Source organism: Myotis myotis, unplaced genomic scaffold (genome assembly GCF_014108235.1).
Source record: "Myotis myotis isolate mMyoMyo1 unplaced genomic scaffold, mMyoMyo1.p scaffold_m19_p_3, whole genome shotgun sequence".
In the NCBI taxonomy this organism is placed as follows: Eukaryota; Metazoa; Chordata; class Mammalia; order Chiroptera; family Vespertilionidae; genus Myotis; species Myotis myotis.
In genome coordinates this window covers 37895303-37907013 of record NW_023416335.1, presented here as the reverse complement: position 1 = coordinate 37907013, position 11711 = coordinate 37895303, and the positions used below count along the sequence as shown (strand labels likewise).

The window sequence follows — 11711 nt, the reverse complement described above, 5'->3', positions numbered from 1 at the left end:
CTGCACTGTTTCTGTTTGTTCTGTTGAGTATGGTTGTGAGTATATAGTAGATAACAACATATTAATGGAAAAGTGAATGGACTCTTTATAACCTGTTTTCCTCTTTTCTATACTTTAGCCTCACATGCTTAAGCCAGATAGGGCTTCCAGAAGTTAGCTATTCACGACGTGAAAAAGGTCAAATTGAATTCATTGTTGACAGTATAAAGAACAGATGTTGTCATAAAATAAGGAAAAGAAAAACTGGCCAATGACTAATAGCATGATATTTTGTGAAGTCTGTGTGTATAGAAATAGCAGTGGAAAATTTCTACAAAACAACCTATATGACCATGGTATGAAATGTGTGCTTTTGTATTATGGGTGTAGGTGGTCTGGTATTTAGTCATAATTGAAAACTACACAGTGATTAATAACTTCTAAGGAATTTTAAAACTTCTATTGGTATATAAGATATAAACTGTGGTCATTAAAATTCCCATCCATATTTTTTTAGTTTACATTGAAATATAACTTCAAACAAGAACTCTGCTTCAGATTTTTCATTATAACATCACTATTTACACTTTATTGCTGAATGTAAACAGAAGAATTTATATAACTTAAAGAACATGTTCTGTTGTGAGAGATCTCAAATGCAGCCAAAATAGAGTTCTCTTATTATTGCCAAGAGACCAACAGGCCATGTTTTGAGCATATAGATGAAACCATGTATTTTAATCCTATTAAAAACAATAAAACAAGGAAAGGGGCGTTTTTTTTTTTAAGCAAAAGGCAAATTCTGCTGTATGGTTTTACAATTTTAAAGAGGAATTCATTTATTCGTGAATGTTTATTGAGCAACTATTTTGTGCCAGGCAATGTTCTAGATTGTGGGGGTAAAGCAGCAAAAAAACCTGACAGCAATCCCTGCCCTCATGGAGCTTCCATTCTAGTCAGCGAGACAGATGAGAAACAAGTCACATAGCAGAGTAACCAGTTGTAGGTGCTATGGGGAAAGGGAAATAGAGCATGCCCAGTGGGGATGGGGCTGTGAGGTGTTGCAGGGGCTGCAGTCTGGAGTGGGGGGGTTGGGGAGGGCTTTTCTGAGAATGTGTTATTTGAGTGAAGACATGGAGGGTGGAAGGGAGTAAGTGATGTCCTTATCTGTGTGAAGTAGGCCAGGAGAAGAGGAGAGCGCATGCACACGCGTATGCCTAGTCCTGCTTGAGTGAGGTGCACCCTGGTCCCATGTGTCTGGATAAGCGAGAGTGAGTGGTAGGGAGACCAAGTAGTAGAAGATCAGGTTTGAGGTGGGACACAGGCCTGACTTTGGCTTTTACTTAACGGTGGGGAATCACTGGAGGATTTTAAGCTCAGGAATGGCTAATTTATACTTTTTAATGAAAAGAATGCATAGCTGCTTAGTCAACTGTGTTTGGGTTCAGATGATTTGAATTGAGGGGGGGAAGAGAGAGGGGAGGGAGGGAGAGACCAAACAGTTCTTTTGTGTAGAATTGAGAACATCAATTTAAATAAGTCTCTGCTTATTAAAATTGCTTTGTTAATTTATTTTAATCCAACAAATAATAAGGGTCTATATTAGGCACTAGGGGAGTATGCAACACTAAATAGAACATGATGCTTTCTCACAGAATTAATAATCTAATGGTAGTTTTTAAAGAACCTATATAGTTCAAGTCTGTATCAAACAGCTGTTCAAGAATAAGGATAATTTCATTGCCCCTAATTTAATGAGCTCCTATGCTCTGTCAAGCACTGTGCCAGATGCTGGGAGGACCAAGGGATGCATTTCCTTCCCTGCCATGGGGTATGCTCAGTCTAGAAGGCGGACCAGACGAGTGAGGCATTCATGACGGATCCGTTGTGCCGTCTCCATACCTCTGCTGCCCTATCCCTGCCGTCCTCCTCACAAGAATGCGAGAGGCTGCATCTTATGCATCTTTGTGTCTCCAGACCTGACCCAGTGTCTGACACTTGGGTGTTTACTGCTTGGGGTTTTCCCAGCATTTGTTGTGTATGCCTGTTGATGCTGCTGCCATTAGTCACATTTGCAGTATACATTTGCTTTTGTTTTGTTTTTAATATTAGAATTGAGAGAACAGTGAATGATTTTTTTAAATAACCCAATCTCTATCAATGATGAGCTAATGTACAAGAGGCCAAGAGGGTCCTGTGTTTCTACAAAAAGTGTAGTGAGGACATTTCTTTGTGGAAGAGAAGAATATTTCTTGTGTTTTCTTATGGTAAAGAAATAGTTCTTTATACTGATGCCACTCACCCCCAAAAATGGGAAAATAAAAAATTGACAGAGTAATTAAGCCAAGTGTTTAATGGAGAATGGGTGCTAGTGTGTGTCCAAACTCACTCATGTTGTCTGCCTAGCCCTTGTAAGAATGTGAGTTTGCTATCCTGGAGCTAATTCCTTGAGGTCAGCGACTGCTTTTTACTCATAGATATAGATGGAGCTCCTATACCTGGCCTGCTGCCTCTTACAGAGTGCCCAGGTGATTATTGAAACAGTGAAACTGGGGTGCTTTGAGGGCAAAGAAGAGAGCTACTCACCACCAAGAGGAACTGGAGAAATTGCTGAAAAGAGTTGAGTGTCCTCAACAAGAAAGTGAGAAGGACATTTAGGTTGAAAGAATAACCCATGTTAATGAATAAGGGCCTAGTGTGCCCAGGGAGCATCTTTGGGGGCTGGGAATGAGAGGGAGGGGCCAGGTTAGGGGAACAGAGAGGACTCAGTTGTGGGAAACTACACTGGAATTGGAGGGCTTTGCTACTTCATGCTAATATTTCACTTTCCTCTTTGGATACTGGGGGTCTGTGAAAGAAAGGGTTTTAAATAGGTGTGTGGCATGATTGGAGTTGTGTTTTGGGAAGAAAATACTGTTAACAATGTTAAGAGATGGATTAGAGCAAAGACTTTTCAGTCTCATGGCTTGTGATTTTTTAATATGTCCAGGTGAGGGTATCAAATTGAGTTTCATAACCAGGTGAGGGGACAGGCAGACAGTCTGGGACTCACTTCATTTTCTTAATTCTAGCCATGGAGGCTTGTGATTATACAAGGAAAGACTGGAGCAAGAAGAAAAGACTATAAGGGAGCCTTGAGAGGGTATAAGAGTGGTAGAAGAAGCATAGGGAGACCAGCAAGAAACAATGTTTAAGACAAATGAGGAAGGAATATGAGGAAAGTAGGGGGCAGGAGTGAAAGGGATGTCAAGTGCTGTGGTGATATATGGACAAAGTCTGAAATGAAGCTTTTGCACTTAACCACGACACGTTATCATGTGTATTGCTTTTGGTTTTCTTTCATTAGATTTTAAGTAATTCATGGGAAGAATCATAGGACCAACTTTACATTTTCTCACAATTAATGCCTGACAATTAATTAGTAGATGCTAAACCACCTTTTTGCAATAGGTCTGGGATAGTTGACAAGGATTAAATTTAAAGAATGTTATATACAGTGCAAATTATTTCAGATATGATGCACATTTAGAAGGCAAATTGTGTATGTGTATCTAGGATCATGCTTTCATACTAAAGTAAAATTAATCAGTGTTACATCAAATACATATTAGCCATTGGTATTTTTAAATGGAGTGTTATACTATAGTGATTTTTTTTTATTTGTTTGCATAGCCTGGCACCTGTGTTTGCTCTGTTTGTACCATTTTACTGCTCCATACCGAGAGTCCAAGTGGCACATATTCTGGGCCCGTTGTCCATCACAAACAAGACATTGATTTATATATTGGGACTGCAGGTATAGTATGCATTTTTATGTTCACATTTCTTTAACCAGATCTTTTTTTTCTTTTCTTTTTTTTCTTTTCTTTTTTTTTTTTTTTGGCCTTTTTCTCATTTGATCTCCTTGAAAACAATGTTTTTTCCCATAAGTTTGGCTTTATGATCTATATCAAATGTTCAAAGGAAGTGTTACAGAATGAGAACATCAAGGTATAGAAGGTACTAGAATACTTTCATAGCTTTTAGAATCTGATAAGAGCTTTCACTGTAATTCGTATCAGTGGAAAATATTTTAATTGTACAGTTGCGTATAAATATTTTCTCAAAATCATAGTATGAAGTGGAAACAAATGAGAAGAGTCAAAAGATGAAAAGTGGAAAATCACTGTCAAAATTAATTTATTGAATATGGTGTTCAAATAAAGCTCTGAAGAAGAAACCAGATATGCTTTACCAACCCAAGCTTTGGGCTTTGCTTTGTCAGCTTTACAACTTCTGTGTCACATAGGCATGACAGCAATGCCACCACCTGCTAAATGGTTTGAAATGAAGACCATTAGGGTACTTATTATTTGACTTAAATTGAAAAAAGTTATTATTACCAATATTCACAAAATATTGATTACTCTCTTCTGGGCTCCAGGCCCATTGATACCTATGATTTTCAGTTTTCTACCTGTAATACTAGTACTTGTCACTTTTCTTGCACTCACAGCTTTTGATATAAAACTTTTATTATGCTATTTTCTGTGGTACCATGTGTAGCTTGACCTATTGATCCACTGTTAATACTCATAACATTCCTTTTCCCACATATATCAAACCAGATAGTAGTGTCTCTGTAAAATGCCCTCCTCCCTCCCCTTTTAACCTTTAGCATTTCCTCTAACTTCTCTAGTCTGCTCTCATGTGTTATCAATGGCTCATCTGGGGTGGGTGTTCTTTTGATCACTTTTACAACCGTTTCTCATGAAATGTGTTTATTCCTCATCTCTCAACCTGCATAGTGTTACAGTCTCCCTATCCTTCCTAATATTCATATAATGTAATAGCTTATTTCTGCAGTTACTAGGATTTGCTGTGACATGTTTTGGGGTGTTTTTTTTTTCTTTTTTACAGTGTTACATCAGAAGGCAGAAAGCAGTGATAGAAGAGAGCCCTGGGCCTGGGGCGGGAAACCCAAGTTCTAATTCTCATGTGTCACTCACTAGCCTGTGACTTGGGTCAAGTCATAGAAGTCTTCTGAGCCTCATGTTGACTCTATAGTTCCTTCCAACTCTAATGTTATAGACCATCTTTGAGGGTGAAAAACATTGTTTTATTAATTATGGAGTAGAAATTCAATGGAGCATTGTGTAAAGTCTTTGGAGCCAAAGTGACTTGGTTTAATTACTTGCTCTGATAATTATTTGCTTTGTCTATCACCTTTCCTGAGCCCCCATTTTTCCATATGTAAACTGGGGATAACATCTAGCTTACCGGGTCATTTGAAAGATTAGAGATCATAGTATTGAGTGTTTAGGGTAATCTGAACAGATAAGAACTAAGTCCATTGGTTCTTACTAATTAATAATTTATGTCTCTCTAGCTACCACCTTTGGTGTTCTGAAATTATTTTGTGGTTTTTTTGTTTGTTTTGTTTTGTTTTGGTGAGGTAGAAGTTGGTATCAGAAAGTAGAGGTGAAGATGCCTTAGTGACTTTTTGATAAACTCTAAAGTCCTTAACATGAATGTTATCAGGGTTCTTCTTGCCTATCCAGTATCAACTCCCACCTCTCCCTGGAAGTGAGTATCAACCCCTTCTTCTCAAAGTTCTTATTTCCTCTCTCCCTCACCCCCCTCTAAAACTTTGCACATGTTTCTGTTCCTTTCTGTCTTCCACACCACAGCTTCTTGAAGCCACAGACATTTGATGAATGAATGACTTTAATCATTATCAGAAGAAGAAAAATGTTTGTGAAGAGTTATTTAAATATCAAATGGTTTGGGAGGCAGTCATGTAATGCTGTATGCTAGGGATGGGGAGGATGAAATGAAGTGAGTTGTGATAACCTGTAGTTAAGGAGTCAGAAAACATACACACTGTCAAAACATGCAGAGACCCAGTTGGGACTAAAAATGCAATAAAATGAGGGGTTGAAGAGTCCAAAGGAAATAATTTTTTATTAACAGAATTAATGATACATTCATCTTTCTCGTGTATGAGCCATAGTACAATGGAGCCATCATAAGCACAGGGCGGTTGAGCCAGACCACTGGGGTATATACTCACAGCTCCACCACCCACCAGCTCTTTGACCTTGAGCAAATTACTTAACCTCTCCGTTTTCTCATGGGTAATATAGAGTTAATAATAGAACTTACCACTCAGGGTGATTAGGAGGATTCAGTAAGTTTAATGTATGAAAAGCATTAAGATCACAACTTGGCACAGAAGTGCTATGAAAGTGTTAACTATTTTATTATTCTTTATATTTTTAGAAGAAAGCTACAGAAAAATATTTTCTTTTAAATAGAATAATTCTCATCCTTGTTACTACCAGTCATTTAAACTGAAAAATGATTCGTGGTAGATCAAAGGATTAAATTTTAGATCAAGGGATTAAATTTAAAGCAGCAACCAACGTTCATTTCTACTTAAGCTAGCAAGTGCAGAGCGTGTCAGCGGCCTTTGACTTGTGCTTTGTCATTGTTTACCTTTGTGTCTGTCTTCTTTCTATGTATCTTTTTTTTCCATGTATCTTGGTATAAATGTGTAGAACTTTGAGGTTTCCATCCAACACAGTGTCAGCAATGAACCTGGGTATCCTGCTTTTTCTGTCTGAGCAGAAGTACCTAAATCCTGATCTAAAGATCTAAATGTGAACAAACACTAGATTACAAATCTTTACTTTCTTGCAGGAATCCTTTTAAATGTCTTATGACTTTTTTTTTTTAACCCTGAGCACAACACTTGGATGTAAATGATTTAGAAAGCAAAGGGAGAGAGATTTCATGAGGCTTAATTCTAATTACTTTTGCCATTAATTAACTTTGATATCACTACTTAGCTTGCTGTTCCTTGGAGGAACTGGGATGAGAATATCAACAGTTACACAGAGTAGCATTGAACTTGGACCTATATACTTGAGATCTTCCCATCTAAATTTAGAGTAGCTGTGATGAGAAATTAAAATGAGAAAATTATGTGAGCTAATATTGCATATCATTTAACATCAAACTTTGGATGGTGACTACATATTTTTATATTGTTAATTCTAATAATTCCTTTATATGTGGTATTTTACTTAACTAATCTGCATTTGTAAATGAGAATATGCATGAATTTTACTTATTTTTCTTTGCATGGGAGTGGTCCAGGTTCAACCAGTGCATTTTAGCTATGACGAGGGGAGGTCTTGGTTAAAAAAGAGAAAAATTAATATATATTATTTTCTTTTAAATCATGGAATTGATATTTATTAATTTTCTATTTGTTTATATTATGATATATAAGTAATTCTTAACATAAATGGTTATGATTATAATTATGTAAACATTAATATGCTGTGACTGGCAGTTGAATTTAATTTTTAGTTGCCTTTTTTTTCTTTTATAGCTTTTCACCTCTGGTTCCTACATCTGGATTGTAGCCATAAGTGGACTTGTAAGTGTGATTCTCTCCCCTCCCTATTCCCTCTCTTTTCTGAATAAACTTTAGGGAAAATGTCATATTTAGATCATTGGTCATATTCAGTTTTCTCCAACATTTTTTAACCATATTGGGTTCTGTCTCAATGCTACTTCCTTAGTGGTAAAAAAAAAAAAAAAAAAAAAAAAAAAAAAGGCTGATTACATGGACAATTGAGGTGAAGGAAGCCTATTTTTCTTAGTTTTCAAAGTAACTTTGATGCAAGTTTTAGCTGAGTTTATTGTCAGTGTTATTTTAAAATTACATTACTAGTTGAACTCATAGTAGGAAAGAAATGACAGAAAAAGAAAATGAAGAAGTTGGGTTTACTAAAAATAATAAGAGGTATTCTTCTTGTTTTGTTAAGAGACTTTGTCATGCAAAGGAAAAAAACAAGGCCAAGTGGAAAGTCAGGTGGATTGGAACTGACAAAAGATTCATTGGGGTGTGCGGCCAGAGAGGGAGAAGTGAATGAGCCTGAGGATTGGAGTGGTGTCCTCATTCTTTGTGCTAGAATGTCTTCACCTCGTCCATCCCCATGCTGCATTTGTCTTAAACTCTACTTATGAGGTATTTAAAGAGACATCTAGAACATGAAATTCAACTTTACTTTTCATCCATGACTTAAATTTGAACCCTCAAATTTATATAAATATAAGTTTATAACTATATGGAATATAGTTTTAATTTCTTTCTTGGAAACATCAAATAAAATTACAAAATGGATTCATACTGATATATAGACATCAAAGAGACCTTTGGAAATAACTATGCAGTCTACTATAGACGTTTTCATTTTAAGTGATTTTTTATCACTATAACTGGTTTTCTGATGAATGGTATTTTGGGCTATGTGTCATTATTTTAAGCCTGCTCACTTCTCTCCTTCCTTTATGCTCTGTGTATTATTCCTTTGTGTTTTTTCTTTTCATATACAACTTAATCCTTCATTCCCCACAGTTTCCAGGTAAAATTCTGGGTATTGAAGTCACTTTGCTTCCCTCTCCATAAGATACCAGATACCTGATTTGCTTTAGGACCACAGCACTGAACTCCACTGTGAGGTCTTTGAACCATCTGAGCCACCTGGTATTCTTAAGACTTGTGGTGACTTAGAGACAGCCTGACATCAGAATGAGTCCATGGGCACAATTGCCAGGCTCTCCCTAGTCTAATGTCATTCCACTTGAACTACTAGTTTGATTGACAGCTACTTAACTAGCCTGTGAAAATAGCTCATTGCTTTCATCATTAAAGCAGCATGAGAATTTACTATTTCGTTCATGATACATTTTGTTTCTCTTCGTAGTGATGGTTTCACTCCTGTTTTGGATATTTTTCTAAAACATTCAAGAATTTGTGAAGTAACATATTGTATGCTATTTTATCGTGTTAATTTACTATTGATTGATTTGTTCTCATTATCCAAATACTTCTTTAATAACTCATTATGTGATTCAGTTTTAAGACATCTCATTGTCTTTCTTTAATTCTGTTTTCAGACTCCTGGTTTAAATTAAGAGCTAGCTGACACCTCAGATAGTTTAATTTTGTGACATTCAATACTCTAGAATTGGCAGTTGCATTTTTCATCTCTCTTATTCTTTTTAAAATCTAAAATACACATGTGAAGGCACAGATTTTTTTTTCAGTACACATGCTTAACAGGTAATAAGGTGCTATTTTAATTTTTTTAAGAATCAGAAGTTTAACAAATTTTTAACATAAAATTCCTTTTGTTTCAGAAGAATAAATAGAATTACACAGCATTTGGAATGTAATTTCCAGATAAATTTAGCATTTAAATAATCCCACTATTAATAAATACTTCTGAGCCAAATGAATCTTCACTTTTTACAGTAATTAATTCAGCCAATGTTATTGACCTCTCACCATGAACACAAATCTGATAAATCTTCATATCAGCCTTGTTTATTATTATTCCACCATAATCAGATGATACTATGTTTATTTCAAATGATTAATATTAGTGAAAAAAATCAGACCCAGTTTTTCTTCATGATGTACCATAATATCAGTGCTTGTTAAGAACTTAATGAATATTTCTGACTTTTTTTCAGGAAAATACATTTTATTATGAAATATTTAATATAATATGCTATACTTTAGATAAGTATAATTATAAAGGATATTAAAATTATTTGTGAATATTTGGTTTACACACCAATGATTATAGGATCAAAGTCTAAGATTCACAAAGCCACAGCTTGTCCCAGATGTCTGTTGCTCAACGTGACTTCTCCTCTCCCCATGTATATCAAGTGACTTCCCTTTTTTTGGTTTTAACACTAAATAAAATACTAAAAATAAAATAAAATTCTTACTACCAAAAAGAAATGCACAGATGGTATTCAGTGTTTGGGGGGGATGTTAGAAAACCTGTTGATGGAATTTCTCCTTTTAGCATTACAGCCATTAATTCTCTTAACATACTGTCTGTGTTAAGGAAGTAATTTTATTTCAATCTGGCAATTATGTGTTGTTTTTTTGAGAGAAAGCTTTTTTTTTTTTTTAAAAAAAAAAAAAAAGACATTTGTGTAAAACGTAAGTCATATGTTATCTGCTGTCATAGAAACCAAAAACTTTACTTATGTTTTCTGGAAAGCTGCCAGCTTTGAATTTAGCTTATTTTCTTTAGTTATTGGTGGATTACTTGGGTTAGGCTAGTTTTTCTTGCTCCTTGTGTCAGTTACTCTTAAATAATCATAAATGTTTCTTAAATGATCATAAATGTTTCTGATCATAAATGTTTTCTTGCTCCTTGTGTCAGTTATTCTTAAATGATCATAAATAACTTTAAAATGTCCCACTGATTAAAAGAGGAGGAGGTTGATAAATTGCATCAGTGTCATATTTTACTAGGTGTGATCCAACACTCTGTCTTCAGTGGTATCACAGAAAGAAATAAGGACTAAAATTTTTTCCTGGGTTGAGAGGGGAAAATAGTGGTTAACTTACCGGGAGCGGTAATAAATTAGTTTGCCAAGGACAGCTGTCACTCCAGCAGAGATTCCAGCTGCTACCTTTCCTTTATAGGAAAGGTAAGGACATTCAGTTTTGCTTAAAGATTACTTTGAGATTATTCACATGTATCACTAATAACATGTTTTTATGTTACATTGTTTTTATGTTGCACTCATTGGCAATTCTGGTTTTTAATACCAACATTTAATATTTAAAATACTACTGTTTTCATGAAACGTTGCAAAATTGTGATTGGAAAGCTTGGCTGTAGCAGCCAAGTGAAATATTTCCATTTAAGCAAGAAATTTAAAAACGTTAGTATACACCTATTTCCCTCATATTCTCACCATGATGTTAACTGTTCTTAATGTCTTTGGTGAGAGACCTTCAAAAATATAGGTGCTCTTTTATATATATTTTATTGTCACTAATCTTGTTACACATTAATATTTTTTCCTTTGAGAAAATATTTCTTACTTATTGAATTTTATAAATAAGTTCTGTTTGTGGTTCTGCAGTGAGACTTTGTCTGCACTATGTCTGCACTTCTTCATTTTCTACCATTTTTATGAATCATAATAGTGAGTCATTGCCACTGGGATGTACCCTAATTCTCAAAAACTGAAGTCTGAGCTGATTTTGGCATGATTAAAACAGAAAGGGCCTGCTTCTGCAGATTTTCTTTTCTTACAATTCACATATTTCTCATCATTCGATTTTCTTTCAAGATATTTGAGTGAATTAACAAACAGGCCTATATTTCTCAGACTCCAGGCTTCTCCCTTTCAGTATATCCCTTTACATTCTGCCCGTTTCTTGTGTTTGTACCTGTTTTGTACAATATTTTAGACTTTTATTTCTTGTGATTAAGCACCCTTAGTGTGAAAAAAAATCTGTCCTACCAAATAAAATTAGAAACATAGATTGATACCAGATTACCTAGAGGACTTTGAATGTGGTCTGAATTTGTATTTTTTTCTGTAGGTAGTGGGGATCTTTCAAGCTTTACAAACAAAAAACTTTGTGACGGTGCAGGATTATAGAAGTCTTACTAAGGTTTGTAATCAGAGAAGGAGAAGGGGAAAATGAGCAATTTTAAAGGAGTCAGAATGGCTCATTTGTAGGCTATGATTTGCTTTTGTCTCTACTCCCCCCTCCCCCGCGCCCCCCCCCCCCCCCCCCCGCCACAGTAGTTTTACAGACAACAAAATAAAACATTGTCCTGTGGTGTCTGTAAAAGAAAAAGCACCGAACAGAACCTTATGTTGATTGGCTTTCCAAGTCAAGGTATCACATT

General features: G+C 35.4%; 1 protein-coding gene across 1 annotated transcript in view; it reads left to right on the top strand.

The window, feature by feature from the left end:
- Window positions 1-11711, top strand: part of UBAC2 (UBA domain containing 2) — a 147195-nt gene that overhangs the window by 116154 nt on the left and 19330 nt on the right. Inside the window, 3 exon segments of the mRNA XM_036296846.1 lie at window positions 3652-3775; window positions 7358-7405; window positions 11399-11470. Coding sequence (XP_036152739.1) covers window positions 3652-3775; window positions 7358-7405; window positions 11399-11470 — 244 coding nt within the window.